Here is a 23112-nt window from a genome sequence, read left to right as displayed (position 1 = left end):
CCGCGGATTGAAGTGTGTTGGGAGGAACGTGCAGCTTATCTCTTGTCCGGCAAAGGAGTAGCAAAGCTCACCGTGCAAAACTTATCAATGGGGGCGGTCTCTAGACAGCCTCGAGCGACACGTCTGAGCTCGCCAAGTTGTTGTACTATATTCGATCATGTATCCCAAACCTGTTCACAACATCGGCATTGATACCATCAGTAACATTGCTCGCCATGAAGTCCCATGCATTTATGCCGCGGTATTAACATGCGCCAATCGGCCTCCTCAAACTTGTCGCCTGCAAGTCCTCAAGCGATCTCCCAAGGCACAATTTCATTCTCATCCTCCGGTCACATCTCCCGATGCATGGCCCCGACGACAATGGCAGGTGAAATTAATTCATGGTGTGCTCCTTTCTCACGCACGATGAACGGCATGTTGAGGCCGGCGAAATTGTATATCAGGTCTCCTGGCACAAGGTCGCTGTTTCCAGCACCGATCCTCCCATCCGTTGTGACAAACAGCCGCCTTCTCCTCATCAGTATCGAATACATTTTTCCGCTCTCTGTAATCAGGCCACAAATCCTGTCCACGTCACTCTCGGCTTCCATCTGGCTCTGAGCCCTTTTGATTTCGTCAGGTACATCCGAGTCTATGAACCGCAGCAGCTTCACTCCGGCGCAGCCAAGGGGTACCTCCGATGTGATTTGTCTCTCAGTAGCTTCCCTGAGGAACTTCCGGACTACGCTCACGAAGGTTTTCGCCCCTTCCCTGATTTCCGGATGGTAAACGAGTCTGTCGCTGACATACTTGCTGACCAGGCTGAAACTCTTCCCAAACAGCTTGAGTAGAAGACCGTCGTCAGCGAAAGACGCAAGACGATGATCTCGCAGTCGAGGACACTCATATGAACAGGCGATCACACCCCAGCTGAGTTCTTCCGGCAGAGCTTTAGGAGAAATACGCAACACACCACCTTTACACTCACCAGCCCAGTCTATAGCCCAAGGAGGTATGTGATATGTTTCTTCCTGTTGACCGAAGACATCATATGATCTCCTACATAAACAGGATGTGTACAAGGCGTCCAGACTCCGCGATGCTGAGATTAGACATCTCGTAGCCTCGGTAAAGATATCCTCAACAGTCCGGTTATAGTCGACCGTGACGTCGCCAAAAGCACTGGGAAACAGGGTTCTCAGAGCGAAAACTTTAACCCGAGGATCGGAGCACTTCAGCCATATAACATTTCTGTATTCCGGGAGGGCAGTCAGAAATTCAAGCCGTTGTGCATTCGACTTCGAGTGTCGATTAATTTCAAATAGTTCACGATGCGCACATATCCTTCCTGTTCCGTCGAGCATGGATATGGCAGGAGACAGTGCGACGATCGAACAAAATTCGACGTTTGAACACAATATTCTTGTAGAAGGGTGCGGATACTCGTGCAATGTCCAAGCACAGGTCCAGTATGAGGCGCTGGAAAGTTGAGATGGCGTGTGGGCACTTCCTGGTATCTGAGTCAGCTAACAAGGGCAACGCAAAAAGAAAAACGGCAGCCTGGCACACATGTCATCAAGGAAATGAACATGATCTGATCGACGGCTCCATCAACTTACCTTTTTGGACTATCTTCTTGACAGCCGGTGCTGTCACTGAACACACATTATTGATCCACCGAAATTTCCAATTTCGGGACCAAGAGTTTCGTCGATGATACGTGTACGGGCGTGCGAGATGCATGACAAGCATGCCTCGACGATTCGGAGGCGCATGGGACTTTCCAAGCCAGACGACAGCAATCCTTGCCTTCTGATAGATCTCAGCCATCATGGAGACCTGGGCGCTTCTCTCCTCATTGCAAGACTGGTTGATGCAGATGGGCGTCGACCCGCAGAGCAGCAGAGCTTTTACCAGTGCGTTTCCTGAGGATTTTCAGAGCTCTCGCACGATTGGGTGTGGTGAGGAGGCTTCGAGGGCCTCAACTGTCGGCTGAGATGATCTCCAGCGACTCACTTGGCACCTCGTTATTCCAAGTGTATGACAAAGCTTCGTAGTCATAGGTCCGTCATCAATGTTGACTTCGACGAGCTCGCACATGATTGCATCGTTGTCCTGTTTTGCTAGGATGAAGTGTGATCAGACGCGTGTGACGAGGACTCGGCAGTGACGCGTAAGAATATTGAGAATGGGTGCTCATGATTTATGACGCGTTCGAAGGCTCAGGGCGCGAGAGGATGAGAAACAACAGGAAGGGATTTGTTGCGGAGTGGAGGGCTTGTTACTGCAAACTGGGGAGTGCCAAGGGGTTTTATATGCTAAAAGAGTGATAGATCAGGCTGTAGGATGGAGACGGGCCCCTTCGAGTTTTGGGCGGGGTGAATTTACGAGGCTCGAATCTCTATTCGTCGAATAAGCCCTGGAACAATTCCAAAGAGGATGGTGTGAAAATGGCCGCCCCAACTAAGCGCTGATTATGTTGTGTAGCATTGGCTGCTGGGCATAGGCTGTACCGTGCTCGGCTTGGTCACCTTGTTGTCTAAAGTCGTGGACAAATGGCTGACGCAGAAATGATATCGCTGGAATTATGTCGGAAGTGAATATACAAGTATAGATAGGTAGCTACCCTTGTAGATATTGTTGACCTACTATACCTCCTACCTGGTCGTGGAACGTACCTGTCAAGGTTCCCATGGAGACATGATTTGGAGGATTCATATTCCCAGTTGTAAATATCAGGTGTATCATGTGTATCATATGGAGCGAGAAAATAATGTATTCCCTAGACTTGGAGGCTTCGTGCGCACATCTGGCAGCGATTACTGTCAAGCGGGGTGTCGGATAGTCGTCCATTTTTCTCCCCACAGTCTATGAACACCACTCTGGCTGGCTGCAAAGTGGCCAAGCCGATATTCGTATGAGCTGTCACATGGACTATCGACATGCCGTGGCAAGCCATCGATCAATCAAATCCCGCCCCGCAAGGCTTGAAGCCAAGGTGCATTGTCTTGAGCCCTCCCTTGAACACGATTGGAGATGATCGTCGTGCTGTGATGGGTGATACAGTTTCGTTGTGTCGCACCAATATCCCACCTGTTCTGTATTACTAGTATCTAGGTAGTTTGGAATCTTCTCTTCTTCGACGCGCAACTTTTATAGAAGGAAGTCTTGTGGGCGCCGAATTCAGGCATTCACCTCGAAACCATTCCTGTTAAGATAGAAGCGGCAGAAATGTCCCGACCGACATTCTGCGAGGTGCTGACTGAGCTCAGCTCGATGATCATCTCCCGCCACAGCTGAAGTTCAGCCAGCCAGACCGGTTAGCTGCAGGAATGTGCTGTTCCGAGTGAGACAAAGAAAAGTAGTGAGACTCGAGCTACCGTGACGTACCCAGAAGACGAATATAACAACCCCTCTCTGCCCACTGATTTGATTTCGAGCCTTCTTCATTGGCACCACCTGCATCTGATAGATCTGGACTTTTCCCTTTGGCTATGCAGGAGAGATGACCTCAAGTTAGCGCTCATTAAAACATCCGGCGACGCATATCATCATTATCACACACACACCAGCCATGTCTCAGCCAATCCCCCAGCCGAAAGGCCTCCCGCTGGTGGGCAACATCCTCGACGTCAAGCCCTCCAACACCTGGCAGTCCCTGCAGCGCCTGTCGGAGCAGCACGGCGAGATCTTCCAGATCAAGGTCCTGGGCAGCACGATCGTGTTCGTGGCGGGCGCCGCGCTGGCCGAGGAGCTCTGCGACGAGAAGCGCTTCCGCAAGTACGTGGGCGGGCCGATCGTCGAGATCCGGCGCGCGGTGCACGACGCGCTCTTCACGGCGTTCGACCACGAGGAGAACTGGGGAATCAAGCACCGCATCGTGGCGCCGAGGCTCACGCCTGATGCTGTGAGGGAGTGGTGCGGCGAGGTGGTCGGATGCACCGGCGAGCTGATTGCGAAGTGGAAGGGGGTGGGAGAATCTAGTGGCGGGGTCGACCTGATGGACGAGCTGAACCGCCTGAACCTCGAGGCCACGACGCTGACGATGTTTGGCAAGAAGCTGAACTGCATCACTGCTGCGGAGAGCCACCCGATGCTGCAGGGCATGGAGGATTCGACCTCGGAGGCCATGAAGAGACCCACGCGGCCGGGGCTCCTCAACTGGCTGTTATATGGCAGCAAGTTCAAGAAGTCGATCAAGGCAATGCGTGAAGACTACGCCGAGGACCTTGTGTTCCACAGGAAGCAGAACCCAACCGGACGCAGGGATATCCTCTGGGCCTTGATGGAAGGACAAGACGACCAGACAGGCAAGGGTTTGACAGAAGAGCAAGTGATAGACGAGATCGTGAGCATGCCTATCGGGAGCTCAACAGCTCCATGCTTGATTGGAAGTGAGATATACCTCCTCTTGCAGAACAAGGAGTGTATTGCAAAGGCAAGGGAAGAGTTAGACAAGATCGTCGGGCCGTGGACGGGTGCAGCAGGCGAGACGACACAGATCCGAGCCGAGCACCTCCCACAGCTAAAGTACATCGAGGGCATCGTCCGCGAGTCCCTGAGGCTGAGCTTCGCGGCGCCGGGCTTCAACATCGAGCCAGTCCCCCGACCAAAGGGCCCGAGCGGCGACGCGGACAAGAGCCCTGTCCTCCTCGCGGGCGGGAAGTACCAGATTGCGCACGACCAGGCCATGATCCTTGTCCTGGCGGGCGTGAACCGCGACCCCGCCGTCTTTGACGACCCCCTCGCCTTCAGGCCTGAGCGCATGATGGGCCAGGCGTTTGAAGACTTGCCTCCTGGCGTGAAGAAGTGGTTTGGAAACGGGAAGAGGGAGTGCATTGGGAAGCACTGGGCGTGGCAGTTCAACATGGTTGTTACGGCGATGCTGATCCGGGAATGTGACTTTGAGATGGTGGACCCGGACTTCAAGCTGGATGGGCACCAGGACGGCTGGTTCAACTACAGACCTGTCGGGTTCAAGGTCAGAGTCAAGCCGAGGGCTTCGTGATGGGTTTGAGAGTCGTCGGAGTCTTGCTGGGGCGCATTGGTTTCGAGTATTCAGTGAAAGTCGAGATCAAGGTTCTCGCTATGGAGATGGTTGTTGAGGCGTGCCGGATACGGGAAGAATGTTATTACGATAAAGTGGTTTGTGATCGCATCAGAGCCCAGGACCGGTTGACTTGACGCTACTGTACATTATGATTACACTCTGTTGTTGGGAAGCCATATCTAATCTTTCTTGTCGAATGTCTCTTGAACTTGCGATTCACTGGCGTCGTCTCCATGAAGGACAGGTGCCTGCTCAGGAGGGATGACTCCCCACTTGGCAAGCTCTTTGCTTGAGAATGTGCCGTAATAGTCCACCTCGTCATACTCGCCCATTCCAGGGACCGGAAACAGTGTGTTCAGGGCGAAGAAAATAGACGCACTTATGAAGAAACCTGTTCGGCCACGTTAGCATTATAAAAGCAGTCAGTGCTGGAATTCTATACTTACCAACCAGGAACGCCATGTAGTAGAGTTGATACAAGGCCTTGGGCCCATCTGTATTTCCCCCGGCGGTCAGGATCAGGCCACCTATCGTAGGAGCCCAGCCACACAGCCAAGCAACAATGGCCCTCCAGTTGACTCCGTGGAAATACCAGTATGATGTGTCATTTGTGCGATACAAGTGACTGAGGCGGATCTTGCCTCTGCGGAGCACCAGGAAGTCCGTTGCCATGATGCCAATGATGGGGCTCAAGAAGACGGAGAATGAACTCAAGACGCTGACAAAGGTCGTCGCCCTGTTAATTAGTTGCCACGGCTGGCAGATCCAAGCGGCCACAAAAGTGATGATAGCACCGCGACGGATATCGATGTAGTGAGGGAAGAGGCCAGCTAGGTCGATGCCACCTGCCACAGCGTTGCCGCAGATGTTCTCGAAGCAGGCTGTCAGTGCGAACCCAAATGCCAGGAAGAATACCCCAGCACGCGCTCTAGAGGATCCATGACCGCTATCCATCATCACCATCAACAGGTCCGGGGGATTCCAGTACACTTCGCCGTATATCGTTTGGGCAGCGGACGTGGTCACCAAGCCAATGAATGAGACGAGGACGCCGACGATCCACGCGGACAGGATCGTGCCTCCGACGTAGTGCTTCGGCCCCCTTGCATACCGGCCAAAGTCGCTCGAATTGGTGATACCCGCCGCAACTCCCCCAACCATCTGGTTGATACCCGCCATCATCAGCCACGACGAGTTCCTCCACCCGCCGGGGACGTTCTGCCCCTGCGTCATCAACGGCCCGACGCCCTTGGCCGTGGCCAGCGCCCAGGTCATCATGCACAGCATCCCGATGCCGCAGTAGGCGCTGGTGATGCGGAACGGCCACTTGAACTTCTCTGGGCGGATAAACAAGAACGGCGTCGAGACCGCCCAGAACACGACGAAGCCGACGAACTCGTAGCCCGTGGTGACGGCCGCCATCCCCGCGGGCAGGAACTCGGGCGTCTCGGCGAAGCTGGGCCAGATGGCTGTGAGGCAGACAGCAGCCAGCCGCCCGCCGTTCCAGCACTGTATCGCGTTCCAGAGGAAGTTGAGCAGGATGCGCTGCAGGAGGGGGATGTAGCTCGCGCGGAGGCCCCAGGAGAAGCGGTTCTGGATCGTGAAGCCGATGTGCCAGGTGAGGCCGCACCAGGCGATCAGGGTGGAGAAGAGGGAGATCAGGAGGCGGCCGACGAGGATGATCGCCATGGACTGGGAGACTGACAGGCCCTGGGCCAGGAACGTGTTGGGGGACTGCCAGTTGCTGATGTTGAGGCTGGAGATGGTCCAGTAGCCGAAAAATAGGAACCAGTCTGGGGGGAGTGAAACGTCAGCGCATGATTCCCGGGGACGGTGCACTGGGTGTGTCGAACTCCACGTTCTCCTCTCTGGGGGGAGAGGGATCAGGTCCCTGTTGCTCCATGAGTCCGTCTGCTCGTGTTTTGCTTCGTCGCCATGTAGACGGACTTTCTCCTTGATACCTCCTAGCCTCGCCTTGACGCCACCGTCTCCCATGGCTGCGAAACACGCGTCAGGTTTTCGGTTTTGAAGAAGAAAAGAAAAGTCTACAGAGAGAAATTATTCTACGGGGTACAGGGCTTAATTAGAGTAGATGGGCGTGGTGGTAGCACAGGCCTTTGGGCAGTGAGACATCGGAGATATCAGCCCCTCACCAGGAAAGGAGGTGAAGGATGCTTGAACTGATTCCCACGCTAGATTTTGAATCGTACGAATCAGAGTCAAGCACCTCAGATAGGCAAACGACCTTTTCCTGGCTGCGAACCATATCATTCGATTTTGACCATGAATTCCCCATGGTCTAGCTGGTCAAAGCACGCGTCCACGGCTTCGGCAGCGGGGATGGAGATAACCCGGCACTTCTTATCACTACCCCGATCGGCGCCCCCCAAGAAGTGCCGCCCGGCATGCGGGTCCCTTCCGAGGAGAGAGAGGAGCCAGAGTCAGATTGCGACGAGAGGTTATACAAGGCGTCATCTGTGGCTTATTGAGGCGAGGGTGTATGGATGAAAGATATACAACCTTATATTCACAACCACTTTCGAAACAGAGTCGGCAATGCAGGGCAGTTCCATGTTTGCGGATGAAAATAAATCAGCTCAGTTCTGCAAAATCTTGTCTCTGGTTGTTAACTCTTTAGTAATGGGTCGACCCGTCAAGCGTCCAGTGGCAGCAAGCACAGGCGCAACAACCATTTGTTCGCTTTGAGCAGTTCAATACACGGAAAGACTGCACCAAAAGCTACCGCCATGGGAGAAGGAGGACTCCGATCGCGAGTCTGACGGCGAAGACCACACTTTGTGTGCAACTCTCTTTTGCGTGAATACACAACGACGAACAAATTTAGAGCGAGCTCTGGGGACGCCCGGGGATACTGTCTGTTTCTGGTGTGACAGGACAAGATGATCTGATCAGCTTGGCGATTCCATCCTCATGACTTCTTCGCGGCCCAGTCGCCTCGTTCCTCCTGATCGAGTGCGCCACGCATCATTATTTCATCAACTTGAGCTGGTAAACCCTCACATTGCACAGACCTTCCGAAGTTGAGAGCAAGAGCTTGGTTGAGACGGCCATTTGGGGAAATACATAGCCATCTAAAGCTTCGATGGCGTGGCAAGGTTCACATAAACGGCCTTGATGGTTGAGTAGGCGGCAAGACCAGCCTCGCCAAGCTCCCTACCAATGCCGCTCTGCTTTACACCACCAAAAGGCACCCGCCAGTCGCTGTCGTTACTTGAGTTGATCCACACAACGCCAGCCTGGATCTTCTTAGCCACGGTGTGGGCACGGATCAGGTTGGTAGTAAAGAGGGCGCTCCCCAGGCCGTACTGGGTACCGTTGGCGAGGGCCAAGGCCTCCTCCTCGGTCTCGAAGCGGCTGATAACCACAAAAGGGCCAAAGACCTCCTCCTGGAAGATCCTCATCTGTGGGGTGACGCCGGTGAAGACCGTCGGCTCAACGAAGAAGCCCTTGCCGTCGGACGAGAAAGGCCGGCCTCCAAGCTCGAGCCTCGCGCCCTCCTGCTTGCCGAGCTCGGCATAGGAAAGAACCCTCTCGAGCTGGGCCTTGGAGACCTGGGGCCCCTGGAACGTGCCCTCGTCGAATGGGTCGCCGACCTTGGAGATCTTGGACACCTGCTCGCGGAACTTTGCCAGGAACCTGTCGTAGACGGCGCCCTGGACCAGGATCCTCGACGTCGCGCTGCAGACCTGGCCCTGGTTCGACATGATGCCCGCGTGGGCCCAGTAGGCCGCCAGGTCCAGGTCCGCGTCGTCGAACACGATCAGCGGGCTCTTTCCGCCCGACTCGAGCGTGATGTTCTTCAGGTTGCCGCTGGCCATCTTCATGATCTGCTTTGCCGTGGCCGTGGAGCCCGTGAAGGCGATCTTGTCCACGTCCGGGTGGGAGGCGAGGGCCGCACCCGCGACGGTCCCGAGGCCGTTGACGATGTTGACGACGCCGGGTGGGAAGCCGGCCTCGGCCACGAGGTTGGCGACGAACAGGATGGAGAGCGGGGTCTGCTCTGCTGGCTTGAGGACGACCGTGTTGCCGCAGGCCAGAGCAGGGCCGAGCTTCCAGGCCGCCATTGCCAGGGGGTAGTTCCACCTGTTTTGTAAAGCTCATGAGCTCGCGTTCAATGGCATGTCGCCTTCCCAGGCTGATGGACGAGCATCGTGGGGGGGCGGAGAAATAATACTCACGGTATGATCTGGCCACACACTCCAACCGGTTCGCGGACAGTGTAAGCAAACCTCTCTAGCCTCGTCTCTATCACCTGGCCAAACACCTTATCTGCGAATCCAGCATAATACCTGAGCGTCTCGACCGCCTCGGTCAGGTCGTCATTGAGTGACACTGAATATGGCTTGCCATTGTCCCAGGTCTCGATCGTGGCCAAGGTCTCCCGATGGTCGTCCATGAGCTGAGCGAGCCGCCCCAAGAGCTTGCCGCGGTCCGTTCCAGGCAGGTCTCGCCAGCTTGAGTGCTGTAGGGCCTCTCGTGCTGCTTTTACCGCATTGTCGACGTCTTGGCTTGTTGCGGCGGAGACTGATACTATTTCTTGCTCGTTGCTGTGCCAATGTGGTGTTAGCAAAAAAAAAGCTCTTGTGTGATCAACGGAAGGCGAAGACATCTCACGTTGGGTTTATGCTGGCTATTCTACCTCCATCCGACGACTGCACCCATTTGTTGTTGATGAATAGTCCTGTGGGCTGGAGGTATGTTCGCCCATTAGGGGCAGTGAGCTCTACTGAAGCCGCCATGGGGAGAATGACGAGAGTGATTGTCACGAAAAAAGGGAAACAGTCTGTCCACTTAGACCTGAACGGGCTCCAACTTTCTTTGTGAAAAAGTTGTTCTCATTAATAAGGAATTATGAAGTCGTAGACACCTTGGGATGTTATGTCCCAACTGGACCCACTACGCAGGACGAAATAGGAAAGAAAATACGACCACATTGTCCTTGTGCTTCGTGCTTCGTAAGGACTGCTCTGACTCGTCAACGGGCACCCTGGCGACCCCACACACCACAGGCGACGCCCCCGGACGCGTTGGAGCTAGGCTGGGATTGTGCCAGTCCGGCTGTGACGCTATCGCTGCCAGAGGCCCGGGGCCGAAAAGGGAAAGAAATTTGACCAAAGCTTAAGTGGCGGGCACTTGTTATGATACTGTCCACCTTTAGAGGCAGATCTTGACTACTCCGCAATTTGGATCTGCTAATCACTCCCGGTCGTACGTAATAAGATTTAACGTCTTACTATCTGCTATTGCAAACGCACCGGCGCTATACAGGCATGCCGTATCGGTAATTGTTATGGGTGAGTAATAATTGATAGTGAGGGAAGGAGACGGATCAGTCAGGGGTGTATCAATGACAGGATTTATCTCTAACTCATAAACCTCCCTAGCCGCGAAGCCAAGTATGGCTTAGGGGCTGCACTTATATAAGGTATAGCTAGGGAGAAAGGAGCGGCTTTGCGGCCAGGAAGGTTTATATTTAAATAACAGCGCTTATAAGAACTAAAGTACGCCTTAACGTACCTATTCACCCTTTTAAATTTAAATTTTAATTTCTTTCTTATAAAATTTTTTTTAATTATATAAATACTTTTTTTAAATTAAAAAGCTTTTATTAATTTATTTCTCCTAAGTTATACCTTTTTTATATAAAAAATAAGAAATTAAGACTTAAAAATATCTTAAAAAATAATTAAGATATATTCTTATCTTGCTTTATTTTTTTAAGTTTAAAAAATAATTTATAAGAAATTTAAGTTTTATAAATTATTATAAATTATTTTATTAAATTTTAAAATTCTTAACTCTTTTAATTTAAAAGTTAAATATAGGTAATTAAGAATAAAAGGAGCGCTTTTTAATTTATTTTTTTAATTAAATATATTATATTTTATAAAATAAAGATATATTAAGATAAAAAAAATATAAAAAGAAAGCTTAATTAATTCTCTTATTTAATATATTATTTATATTAAAATTATTAATTAAAAAGGTTATTAAATTAAGAAATATTTATAAAGTATTTTTTACATTTTTATATAAAGTAATACTTAAATTAAACTTTTTTTATATTTTAAATTTAAATATTTATTAAATGCATTTAAAACCACCCTTAATAAGCCATAAAAAGTTAGTTTTATATTGCCACCCTAGCTACTTTAATTACTAAGGAAGCTTAGGCCCCTAGAACTTACGCGTTTAAATGGACTTCTGAATATTTGAGATAAGACAGGATTAAGGCTTGTTGGATGAAAACACAAAAGATAGCCACCAGCATTCTCTTGCATCAAGCTCCCAGGGCATCAAAACTTCAATCTACTTAGCCCTACTCGGTACTATATAACTCAGAAAAGCCTTTGGCAGCCTGCCTCTTGACAGAGTGCCAGCAACAGTCCCTGGATTCTGTCTGCCGACGACTACATCAAAACAGCCTCCATCCAACCAGACGAGCAACCCTTCCATCCTGACCCTCCCACTCTCGAATAAAAGCCATGTCGAAAGACCCGGAATCGAACACCCCACCGGACCAGGCCGAAACCTCAGAACAGGCCGCCCAAGATGCGCGCGAGCTCACCTACCTCGGCCACGAGCAGGCCCTCACGCGCAAGTTCAGCACGACAAGCATGCTCTTCCTCGCCCTGTCGGTCCTGGGCACATGGTCGACGTTCGCGCAGGGCCTCTCGAGCGGCCTCACGAGCGGCGGGCCGGTGTCGATCCTCTGGGGCCTCGTGCTCGTCATGCTGTGCAACGTCTGCGTGGCCGTGTCGCTCGGCGAGCTCTGCAGCAGCATGCCCACCGCCCTGGGGCAGGCGTACTGGGTGTACCGGCTCTGCCCGGGGCCGGCGGGCCGCTTCGCCTCTTACCTCTGCGCGTGGATCAACACCTTTGGCTGGTGGACGCTGTCGGCGTCGCAGCTTGCGTTTATGACCAATTTCATGCTCAGCATGAAGGTTCTCTTTGTGCAGGACTGGGCCCCGGCCGGTGTGGGCTGGATCAACTTCCTGCTCTATATTGGCGTTACGCTCGTGGTTACAGTCGTCAATCTCGTCGCTTGCCGTCGAGACGCCATCCTCCCGGCCTTCAACAACTTCGTCGGCGTCTGCTTCATCGGGCTTTTCTTCGTATTCTGCCTGGCGCTGCTCATATCCGTCGGCGTGCGAGAGGACCTGGAGTTCCAGCCCGCGTCGTTTGTTTTTGGGCGGTGGATTAACCAGACCGGCTGGGGGGACGGCGTGGCCTGGTTTACCGGCCTCGTGCAGGCCGCATATGGCCTCACTGCCTTCGACTCGGCTGTACACCTCGCAGAGGAGATCCCGGCTCCCCGCAAGAACATCCCGCGCGTCATCTGGCTCTCGGTCGTCCTGGGGGCCGTCACCGGCTTTATCTTCATGGTGGCCTGTCTCTTCAGTATCCAGGACCTCGACACCGTCCTCGACCCTCCGACCGGTCTTCCCTTTGTGGATCTCGTCCACGGGGCCGTTGGGCTGCAGGGCGCCGCAGTGCTTCTATCCTTGTTCATCTTCAACGGGATGGGCCAGGCCGTGAGCATCGTCACGACGTCGTCCCGCCTCACGTGGGGCTTCGCGCGAGACGGCGGTATCCCATGGAGCACCTACTTTTCCAAGGTAAACGAAACCTGGAAGGTGCCGGCGCGCGCCCTGTGGCTGCAGGGCGGCCTTATCGGCCTCGTGAGCGTTCTATACATCTTCGCCAACACGGTGCTGGAGGCGATTCTGAGCGTCAGCACCGTCGCCCTCACCATTTCCTACGCGATGCCCATCGTGACGATCCTTATTGTCGGACGCGAGAAGCTCCCGCCGGGGGGGTTCACGCTGGGCCGGTTTGGCCCTTTTGCCAACGTGGTCTCCGTCATCTACTGCACTATTACTAGTATCTTCTTTTTCTTTCCAACCGAGCCTAACCCGGCGCCTGCCGATATGAATTATGCCGTCGCTGTCCTTGGAGTCATGTTGGTTGTCACCTTGGGATTCTGGGTGTTCAAGGGGCGCCACACGTATCTGGCTACACACGATGCAGCGGAGCGCATTATTGAGGCGCAGAACGCGGAGCTTGTTCTTTCGCCTGTGTTACCTCAGAAAAGCTGATGTGTAATCCATGCTAGATTAGCTGATGTATCTAAATTTTCTTGTTATTACTCTTCAAAACTACAACACTACCAATGTCCAGATAAATGGTTGTGATAGATCGTCTGCCCGACTCGCAACAACCCGAGCCCATCAGTTGAAGATGGCACTGTGGCATGTGAGATCTTCCCGGTGTGTTGGCATGGATGACACTGCACCGTTACAGCCCCGTGCCAACCACAGCCGCTGCCGTAGCGTGTGGGGAAATCGGCCCTCTTGACCAGGACCGGCCCACCGGAATAGCGTCACACTAACAGAAGATAGTGAGGGTTGCGCGTACCGACGGCCTGGTCATGCGGGCAGGGGCGTGGTCGATTTTCTTGCCCGATTCGGCATGCAAAGTGTCCAACCCCCCTGTGCGAGTCAAGCGGCACCAGCGGTGCTGGCCGTCCTCCGGTCCAGTCCCGATCCTACGCACCGAGCCCCCGACTCGCTGAGGCAAGGGGAGAAGCTAGACCCGTTTCCCTGGAGGGTCCCGCCCGACAGCGTTAGGTTTGGTTGGACAATGGGCACCGGTGGCAGGATGGGATGGCTGTTTGGTCGCTGAAGGGATCATGTTTGGTTAGCGATGGGATCCCGGTGGACCACGGTGTGGACCACAGCTACAATGTACATGATATTATCAACTGCATAGCTGAGTCTATCATACGATTAATTAATGTTGTCATCGGGATGAGTCCAACATCCGGCAGCAGCTAGCCTGGGATTATTTTGAGTTACCCGTGGAAGCCGACGACACTCTACCGGGTATAAGTACTAGGGACAAGCAAGTGTACTTGATCGTGGAATCTCTTCTTCCTCCTTCAGGTCCCAGACTAGACATCTTCGAACTAGTTGCTCATCACCCTCAGCACCACTTGAACATTGAGCCTCCCGGCATCACTGAACCCTCTCCCTATCAACAATCGACCTTGGTCGACGCCCACAAAGACCCCCGTATGGCACAGTCGCTCAGTCCAGACAGCCCCCATCATGATTGCAGACACCTCTTCCATAGCCGGCTACACCATCTTGCGGGAAGAGCTCAGCGACGCCGCTCCAGACCTGTCCACGCAGCGCCCAGCACATCCTCTCGGTAAGTGACGGGGCATTGCGACCAGTCATAGATCTGGAGCTGACTCGGACCGTACGTGTAGATCAGCTATCGATTGAAGAGATCCAGAGCGCTGCCAGACTCATCAAGGAGCATGCCGGCCCCAAGACGCTGAAATTCAACTGCCTCACTCTTCGCGAACCCAAGAAGAATGAGTATGCAGCCTTCAAGTCAGGCTGCGGCCCCCGCCCGGACCGCCGCGCCTTCGCAATCGTCATTGAGCTCGGTTGCTCGCAGGTCTCCGAGGTCGTCGTCAACCTGAAGACCTCGGAAGTCGAGATCTGGAAGGACGTCACCGACGTTGCTCCCACCCTCACCCTGGAGGACCTCGACATCTGCGAAACTGTCACCCGGGAGGACCCCCGGGTCATCGATGCGTGCCGTGAAATCGGCATCCACGACATGTCCAAGGTCTTCATCGACGCGTGGGCCATTGGCTTCGACCACCGCTGGGGCATCGACCGCCGCCTGCAGCAGGGGATCGTCTATTACCGCAACTCCCCCGGCGACAACCAGTACGCCCACCCGCTCGACTTCTCCGTCGTCGTCGACACGGAGAAGGCCGAGGTCCTGTCCGTCGACATCCGCCTGGTCAACGGCGAGCGCACTAAAGTGCCTCTGGCGGAGCACAACTACATGCCTGCCTTCATCGGCAACGACTACCAGCCGGGCAGGCTCAAGCCCATCGACATCACCCAGCCCCAGGGCGTTTCGTTCCGCATGGCCGGCAACGAGATCTTCTGGGCGGGACTGAAGATGCACATCGGCTTCAACTACCGCGAGGGCATCGTCCTCTCCGATGTCCGCATCGACGACCAGGCCGAGGGCCGCGAGCGTAGCCTCTTCAACCGCATCAGCGTTGTCGAGATGGTCGTCCCGTACGGGAACCCCGATCCTCCCCACCACCGCAAGCACGCCTTTGACGTGGGCGAGTACGGCACAGGCCTCATGACCAACTCTCTCAAGCTGGGCTGCGACTGCAAGGGCGTCATCCACTACATCGACGCCGTCATGGCGGTCAGCTCGGGGGAGGCGGCCGTGCTTAAGAACGCGATCTGTATTCACGAGGAGGACAACGGCCTCCTCTACAAGCATACCGACTACCGCGATGGCACCGTCATCTCGGCCCGCGACCGCAAGCTCATCATCTCGCAGATCATCACGGCCGCCAACTACGAGTACTGCTTCTACCACACGTTCACCCTAGACGGCACCTACAAGCTGGAGATCAAGCTGACGGGCATGTTGAACACCTACTGCATGCACCCCAGCGAGACCGCCGCGCCGTACGGCACGGAGGTCGCGCCCTCCATCAACGCGCACAACCACCAGCACATCTTCTCCCTGCGCGTGGACCCGGAGGTCGACGGCCCCAACAACACGGTCGTGCAGAACGACGCCGCCCTGTCCGACGACCCCCTCGGGTCGCCGGGCAACCCGCACGGCAACGGCTTCTACTGCAAGAAGACGCCCCTCCGGACATCCCTCGAGGGCGCCGCCGACTACTGCCACGAGACGGGCCGGTCGTGGGACATCACCAACCCCAACAGCGTCAACGCGACCGCCAAGAAGCCCGTGGCGTACAAGATCCTCAACAGCAGCTGCCCGTCCATCCTCGCCAAGGAGGGCAGCACGGTGTGGAGGCGGGCCGGGTTCGCGCGCAGGGCGCTGTGGGTCGTGCCCTACAGGGACTACGAGCTGTTCCCGGCGGGCGACTACGTGTGCCAGTCGAGCGGCGGGGACGGCCACCCGTTCAACGGGACGGTCGTGGACTGGGCCGCGCGGGACGAGCCGATCGAGAACACGGATGTCGTGTGTTACATCCAGTTCGGCCTGACGCACTTCCCGCGCACCGAGGACTTCCCCGTCATGCCGGCCGAGCCGGTCGGCGTCATGATCCGGGCGTCCAACTTCTTCAAGAAGAACCCGGCGCTGTGGGTGGTGCCGTCGGTTGTTGATGCCGATCAGACCTCGAAGAATGCATTTTCTTCCAACGCGGCTGAGCCTGCTGCGTCTTGCTGCGTTAGCAGGGACAGCAAGCTTTAGGGGTTGGTACATCACTAGCGATGTGGGAAGGGGGGACGGCACAAATAAGGCTATTTTGTCGCCGAATTTTGTAACTCCTCTCAGTCTATCCTAACATAGATCTTGTTCAATGTCAGTGATGGTTGCATGCACCCTTGAACAACCCCACAAGGGGCTACAGCCGGCGTCGATTCCATACGCGTCGCCCAGTGGGCCACATGATCTGCAAAATCCATCAATAATCCTGATTAGCATACTAATAATGCACGGTACCATGACATGGATCTTAACAAACCCCTGCCTACCTTATCTAGCCCGTTGGAGTGCTCCAAAAGAAACCCCGGAGATCAGTGTCAAGAGCCGCGGCTAACCCGGATGTGGCATTTGTATCCGACGACAACTCGGAGCGCATAGAGTACTGATAGCGCCAGGCCGAGTGTCGCGTCTAATATATTTACCCCTCCAAACACTCCTCAGCGACTGTTCCAGACTTTGCCCTTGACAATCTTGAGGATCAAAGCCGTTACTTACAACTCCCAAAGCGTTCATACCATCTGCCCATTCCAGATATCCAGGGATACAGGCCTCTAGTCTCCATCAAGTAAAAGCTGCCGCATGCGAGCGCCTACGTGGGGACCGTGAATTTGGACAACACACTTCATCATCAACCCTGTTGAGAGAGTGCTTGATAGTTATGGAGAATGTGAGATGATGCCTCTGCAAATGAGAGAAACGCCAAGTTTTGCGAAGCTGTCAGTGCAATATGTTAACCACCATGATACCACGACAGACGTCGTCCGCTATCGACGCCCGCTGCAACCTCCAATCCCACGGCGAATGCGCTACCTTGTTCCATTTCGGCATTAAACGAAAGTCCCTCTTTAATTACTGAAGTGGAAGGACTAAAGCGAGGGCAAAGAAAGGATTACTAGCCCTGAGAAGCAATGCCCCCACACCGGATCAGGACCACCAAGGGCTCATGCTGGCCGTGCAAGAAGCGCCGCGTCAAATGCGACCTCGCCAAGCCGGCCTGCCGGCGCTGTGCCTCGTCCGGCACGGCGTGCGACTACAGCAGCCGCCTGATACGGTGGAGCACCCGGCCGAGCAGCAGCATCCCCCGGGGCGAGGCGCGCCTGGCCGTGCCCCTCGACGCGTGCGAGCGGCGCGCCCTCGACTACTTCCACCGCCGCGTCTGGCCCCTCCTCACCACGAGCAAGGAGCCCTGCGCCGCCCCGACGCCGGTCGCCCTGGAGCACCGCGTCGTCCTCCTCGCGGCGTGCGTGCTGTCCGACTCGCACAGGCGGCTGCAGGACGGCGGGTCCCGTGGCCAGGACGCCCCCGGCAAGCGGCGCCTCGAGTGCCTCGCTGCCGTGAGGACCGAGATCGCCAGCTGCTGCGTTGACGTGCAGGGAACTGGCACCCTTGTCGTGCTTCTGTTCGCGGTGATCCTGCTCTACTTCGACGACGGTCAGTATCAATCTTCTCCCGCTGCAGTTTCCCGACCTTTGTGCTTTGGAATGTCCCAGAATGTGTCACTCCCGGGCCCGTAGCAGGTGGTTAACAGGTAGTAGGGTACGTGGGGTGCACCCTCAAGTCCGCCTCCACGTCCAGCCACCACAGCGGCGTCCTGGCCATCCTCGAGCGCCTGGGCGGCATCCGCGCCGCGCTGAGGAAGGCCCCCGAGCCGCTGCACATGCTCCTCTCCGAGTTCGCGACCACGGACCTCACGACGGCCGTCGTCAGGGGGCGGCCCGCGTCCTTCGCGCCCGGCGTTTGGGACCTCATCGACCAGGGCCCCGTCTGGTGGGGCCGCGACCCCCTGGGCAGGGTCTCCCTCGCGTCCGTCTTCCGCGAGATGGCCGCCATGAGCCTGTACCTGCAGGCGACCGGCGCCATGGCCGAGGACTTCTCCGTCGGGCGCGTCCGGCAGTTCGAGGCTGCGCTGCGTCCCGTCTACGCGCCGCTGACGATCGAGGACTGCGGCGGCGGGCAGGGCACGGCCTCGGGGGGGTCGGATGCCCCCTCGGCCACGGAGATGGAGGCCGTGCACGCCTTCACGCTCACCCGCGCCTTTCAGCATGCCGCCCTGCTGTATCTGTACAGGGCCCTCTGTGGCCTCCCGGCGCGGCACGCCCTCGTCCAGCAGCACGTCAAGTCGTGCCTCGCGTGTGTCTTCGAGATCCCGCGCCGGGCCAAGGTCATCAACTGCGTCATCTTCCCGCTCTTCATCGCCGGGGCCCACTCCGTGTCCGCGGAGGAGCAGAGGGCGGTGCTGGACATGACCGGCCTGCTCTACGACGACATGCGTTTTGCGTCGATCGAGGCCGTCAAGTCTGTCTTTGAAACAGTTTGGTTTTCTGACTCCACTGACCAGTCTTGGTTTGATGTCTTTAAACATCTCAGCCCCCACGCTTTGGTACTGTAAGTCTGATGTTAGTCACTATGGATGCGTTCATTGAAGGGGCCTGTAAACTGTGCGTTTGTGTTGTTGACAATGCTGTGAAATCTCGATTTGTATAATCGTTTGTGTTGATAGTAACCAGTATGGAAATTACAGAAAATGAGCGTTTTGTTATGGTATCCTCCTTATTCAGAAGTAGGGCGACAAGTCCTCGAGAAAGTCAAGTTCAGCTCCACCGGTAGCCGGCGGCGAGATGAGCACGGTCTCCTGCCTTTGCAAAGCGTGGGAAAGTTGTAGCATCAACCCGAATTCCGTTATCAAGCAACACGTGGTATGAATCGAGTAAATCTTCAAAAGACCTTGACAAGCAATAGATTAAGTATATTCTTATGGCATGTGTAAAAAGACATTCCGGCACTTTCCCTTATCGTATTTTGGACCAGCGGCGCCCTCCGAGAAGTGCCGCCCGGCATGCGGATCCTTCCCGAGGGGAAGAGGACCACACTAGATTGCGACAAGAGGTTATACAAGGCGTCATTCGAGGCATGTTACACACGAGTGCGTATATGAGGGAAAGCCCTTGAGCACATTGTGATATTGACGAGCACTCACGAAAACAAATCACACAACCGAGGACCAACCGGCAGAATCGCCGAAGCAAACCGACCACATGGCCGAGCCTCACACAACCAAACGCCTCCGGATCGGCGTCGACGTGGGCGGCACCAACACCGACGGCGTCATAATCGACCCGTCGCAGGCCTCGTCGCCCAACAAGGGCATACTAGCCTACCACAAGGCGCCGACGACGACGAACCCGAGCGACGGCATCAACGCGGCCATCACGCACATGTTCACGGCCTCGGACCCGCCCGTCAGCCCGGCGGACGTGGCCTCGGTGGCGATCGGCACGACGCACTTCGTCAACGCCGTCGTCGAGCGGGACGCGGACCGGCTGTGCAGGGTCGCGGTGCTGCGGCTCGCGGGGCCGTTCGGCAAGCACGCGCCGCCGTGCGTCGACTGGCCGGACGACATGCGCGACCTCGTGCTGGGGCACTGGGCCGGCGTGGACGGCGGGCTCGAGGTCGACGGGGTGCTGATCCGGGAGCTGGACGGGGCCGCCGTGCGGGAGCAGTGCCGGGCGATCAAGGAGAAGGGCATCCGCGCCGTCGTCGTCAACGGCGTCTTCAGCCCCATCGACACGGTGCACCGGCAGGAGGAGCGGGCCGCCGAGATCGTGCGGGAGGTTCTGGGCGCGGGCGCCGACGTCGTGCTGAGCAAGGAGGTCGCGAACCTCGGGTTCCTGGAACGGGAGAACGCGGCCATCCTGAACGCCGCGATACTGCCTTTCGCGCGCAGGACGATCCGGTCTTTCCAGGACCCCGTGAGGAAGCTGGGGCTGGACTGCCCCGTCTTCATCACGCAGAACGACGGCACCCTTCTCGCGGGGGAGATCGCCGCGAGGCTGCCCATCCGGACGTTTAGCAGCGGGCCGACGAACTCGATGCGAGGTGCCGCTTTCCTGATCCAGGGTGAGGAGAAGCAGGAGGGCCAGGCCATGATGGTCGTTGATATTGGCGGGACCACGACTGACATCGGGCTCCTCCTCGCCAATGGGTTCCCGAGGCAGCAGGCGGCTTACAGCGAGCTGGCTGGCGTGAGGATGAACTTCTCGTGCCCTGATATCAAGAGCATTGGCCTCGGGGGCGGGTCAATCATCCGCAAAGGTGCAAATGACAGGCCCACGACTGTGGGACCGGACTCTGTCGGATATAAGCTCACAGAAGAGGCGGTTGTCTTTGGAGGTAGCGTGTTGACAACCACGGATGCAACCGTTCTGGCCAGGCCGGGTGTGAAGATTGGCAATCCATCACTCGTCCAAGGAAAGCTGACTGGTGATGAGCTGAGCGAGACGAGCGCTATCATCAAGCAGAAACTGGAGAAAGTCATCGACATGATGAAAACTTCCCCCGAGGATCTGCCAGTCCTGCTTGTGGGCGGAGGTGCCGTCATATCTCCCGATGAACTCAAAGGAGCAAGCAAGGTCCTCAAACCCCGGTACTCAGAAGTTGCCAACGCCATCGGAGCAGCCATGGCAAGAGTCAGCGCCGTGGTCGACACAGTCAAGTCGACTGAAACCAAGTCTACACAGATGCTGCTGGATGAGATCTCGGCCGAGGTGACCGAGAAGACGGTTGCCGCGGGTGCATCGCGCGAGTCCGTCAAGGTCGTCGAGATGGAAACGCTCCCGTTGCAGTACATCGCCAACAAGACACGGTTCATCATCCGCGCCGCCGGCGATTTCGACTTTTCGAGGACGGACCTCGCCACCGTCCCACCCGCGAACGACCAAGAGCAAGCCACCAACGACATGGGCCGGTACGAGAAAAGGACCCGCACGAACGGGTCTTCATCAGCCGAGCCCAACGGCGCGGAGAAGCCAGCAGCGCGGCGGGAAACAGCAGACGCCGACCCGGCCACGTACCGCCCCACGGTCAAGAACCGCGTCTGGCTCATCAGCGAGACAGACCTCACCTGGATCAGCACGGGCTGCTACATCCTCGGCACGGGCGGCGGCGGGTCCCCCTACTCGCACATGGTGCGGCTGCGGCAGATGCTCCGCGCCGGCGCCGTCGTGCGCGTCGTGTCGCCGGACGACCTGGCGGACGACGACCGCGTCGGGTGCGGCGGCGGGATGGGCAGCCCGACGGTGGGGATCGAGAAGCTCGCCGGCGACGAGATGATGCAGGCGCAGGTGGACCTGGGGCAGATCCTCCCCGTCGACAAGCGGGCGACGCACATGATCGCGCTCGAGATCGGCGGGGGCAACGGGCTGCAGGGGATGATGCTGGGCGCGTCGGGGAACATGGACCTGCCGTGCGTGGACGGGGACTGGATGGGGAGGGCGTATCCTACCAAGTGGCAGACCACGCCTGTTGTGTTTAACGAGCGGCAGCCTGTCTTCTGCCCGCTGTCCATGTGCGACGGGAACGGGAACACGATCATCATGACTAGTGCCACGTCCGACCTCCAGGTCGAGAGGGCGCTGCGGGCTGCGATTAGCCAGATGGGCTCGCATGCCGGCTGTGCCGAGGGCCCTGTGTCTGGCGCCGAGACGAGGCGGTGGGCTGTGGAACACACCATATCTGCCGCGTGGAGGATTGGCAGGGCGGTCGAGAAGGCGAGGCGGGCCAACATTGTTGACGAGGTCGCGGAGGAGATCGTCAAAGAGGTTGGGGGGAGAGGGGCGGCCAGAGTCCTATGGAAGGGCAAGATTGTGGGCGTGGCAAGGACGCTGAGGATGGGACATGTCTACGGCGAGTGTCTGATCGAGGGGATGGACGTGGCCGAGGCCAAGGAGGGGGATACTGGCGCCTTGAAGAGTGAACATGGAAGAAGCCGCTTCGAGGGGCTGATCAGATCCCGTTCAAGAACGAGAGCATCGCGGCTATCAAGGTGCGTGGCCACAAAAACAACCGAGGCGACAACGAGGCCCTGGAGAAGCAGGAGGACGTGCTTTGCATTGTGCCGGATTTGATTTCCGTCATTGACGCACAAAACGGCGAGGCTATCGGCACCCCAGAGTACCGATATGGGCTCCTCGTTACTGTTCTGGGGATTGCAGCCAGCGATAGATGGACAGGTTCAGAGAGGGGGGTTGAGATTGGTGGCCCCGAGGGTTTCGGCATACATCACCTCAAGTATCAGCCACTTGGGAAATTCGTGAAACCCGTCAGTGTGATAGACGAGTTCGATACAAGTGATTAGTAGGGTGTAAAACACACAGGAGACATGGGCCTGGATATTTTACTGCAACAGGCATAGAATCTCAAACCACTAGACAATTAAACCACATTTCTCCTTCGAAAACTGGCTTGGTCACCAGTGCGGAATTCCCCTAGTAATTACTTGAAATTCCCATGCTCACAAAAACCGAAGTAGAATCAACCTTGTGGTATTGACCATTCCTTAGATTCTGTTCATTAAATTTGAGTCCAAGTTAATGCTGGGAGGAGACAATAGCTGAGGTCAGAGGCAGGTCTGGGTAGGAACAGTGTTGGTGACTTGAATAATTCAGGCTGGCCTGATTATTCACACGAGAGACAGAATATCCGTTCGTTGTATGCACTGGCCATCTCAACCTCGGCACGTTGTAGTTCACGGTTGTGTGCCTTATCTAACAAGTCGAAGGATGTCCCACATGAAGATCGGCGGCTGTTGGTCGCCGAGGTGTCAGCTTGAACGTATCCGAGGTTGGGGTGATTCAGGGCTCCAGGCATATTTCACGATTGTTGTATTCGACCTTGACTTGACTGGATATCGGTGTGGTGCTCGCTAATAAGCCGTGGTTGGGCAGCGCGCCCCTCATTCCCAGACCCCGTCTGTTCCGTGATTTGCAGTC

The 23112-nt window shown here is 56.0% G+C and overlaps 7 protein-coding genes across 7 annotated transcripts; 5 read left to right on the top strand and 2 right to left on the bottom strand.

Annotated features, from left to right (window-relative positions):
• Positions 1-3556: 3556 nt before the first annotated feature.
• INS49_004314 (uncharacterized protein) lies at positions 3557-4990 on the top strand (the record flags this gene model as incomplete). Its single annotated transcript, XM_043165104.1, has 1 exon — positions 3557-4990. One exon carries the CDS (start codon positions 3557-3559, stop codon positions 4988-4990), a length of 1434 nt encoding a protein of 477 aa, XP_043018754.1.
• A 221-nt stretch (positions 4991-5211) lies between these two features.
• Positions 5212-7027, bottom strand: INS49_004313 (uncharacterized protein; the record flags this gene model as incomplete). Its single annotated transcript, XM_043165103.1, has 3 exons — positions 5212-5423; positions 5479-6825; positions 6886-7027. 3 exons carry the CDS (start codon positions 7025-7027, stop codon positions 5212-5214), a joined length of 1701 nt encoding a protein of 566 aa, XP_043018753.1.
• Positions 7028-8124: 1097 nt separating this feature from the next.
• Positions 8125-9792, bottom strand: INS49_004312 (uncharacterized protein; the record flags this gene model as incomplete). Its single annotated transcript, XM_043165102.1, has 3 exons — positions 8125-9136; positions 9232-9600; positions 9668-9792. The coding sequence occupies 3 exons, from the start codon at positions 9790-9792 to the stop codon at positions 8125-8127; spliced, it is 1506 nt and encodes a 501-aa protein (XP_043018752.1).
• Positions 9793-11538: 1746 nt separating this feature from the next.
• Positions 11539-13152, top strand: INS49_004311 (uncharacterized protein; the record flags this gene model as incomplete). The annotated part of the gene is made up of 1 exon (XM_043165101.1): positions 11539-13152. One exon carries the CDS (start codon positions 11539-11541, stop codon positions 13150-13152), a length of 1614 nt encoding a protein of 537 aa, XP_043018751.1.
• A 1011-nt stretch (positions 13153-14163) lies between these two features.
• On the top strand, positions 14164-16330 carry INS49_004310 (uncharacterized protein; the record flags this gene model as incomplete). The annotated part of the gene is made up of 2 exons (XM_043165100.1): positions 14164-14266; positions 14328-16330. The coding sequence occupies 2 exons, from the start codon at positions 14164-14166 to the stop codon at positions 16328-16330; spliced, it is 2106 nt and encodes a 701-aa protein (XP_043018750.1).
• A 923-nt stretch (positions 16331-17253) lies between these two features.
• Positions 17254-18734, top strand: INS49_004309 (uncharacterized protein; the record flags this gene model as incomplete). Its single annotated transcript, XM_043165099.1, has 2 exons — positions 17254-17776; positions 17881-18734. The coding sequence occupies 2 exons, from the start codon at positions 17254-17256 to the stop codon at positions 18732-18734; spliced, it is 1377 nt and encodes a 458-aa protein (XP_043018749.1).
• A 646-nt stretch (positions 18735-19380) lies between these two features.
• INS49_004308 (uncharacterized protein) lies at positions 19381-22478 on the top strand (the record flags this gene model as incomplete). The annotated part of the gene is made up of 2 exons (XM_043165098.1): positions 19381-22020; positions 22131-22478. The coding sequence occupies 2 exons, from the start codon at positions 19381-19383 to the stop codon at positions 22476-22478; spliced, it is 2988 nt and encodes a 995-aa protein (XP_043018748.1).
• Positions 22479-23112: the final 634 nt, after the last annotated feature.

The sequence above is a fragment of the Diaporthe citri genome (genome assembly GCF_014595645.1).
Source record: "Diaporthe citri strain NFHF-8-4 chromosome Unknown scaffold_11, whole genome shotgun sequence".
NCBI classification, from domain to species: Eukaryota; Fungi; Ascomycota; class Sordariomycetes; order Diaporthales; family Diaporthaceae; genus Diaporthe; species Diaporthe citri.
Note: the sequence above shows the minus strand (reverse complement) of the source record. Positions and strands in the feature narration are given on the sequence as shown.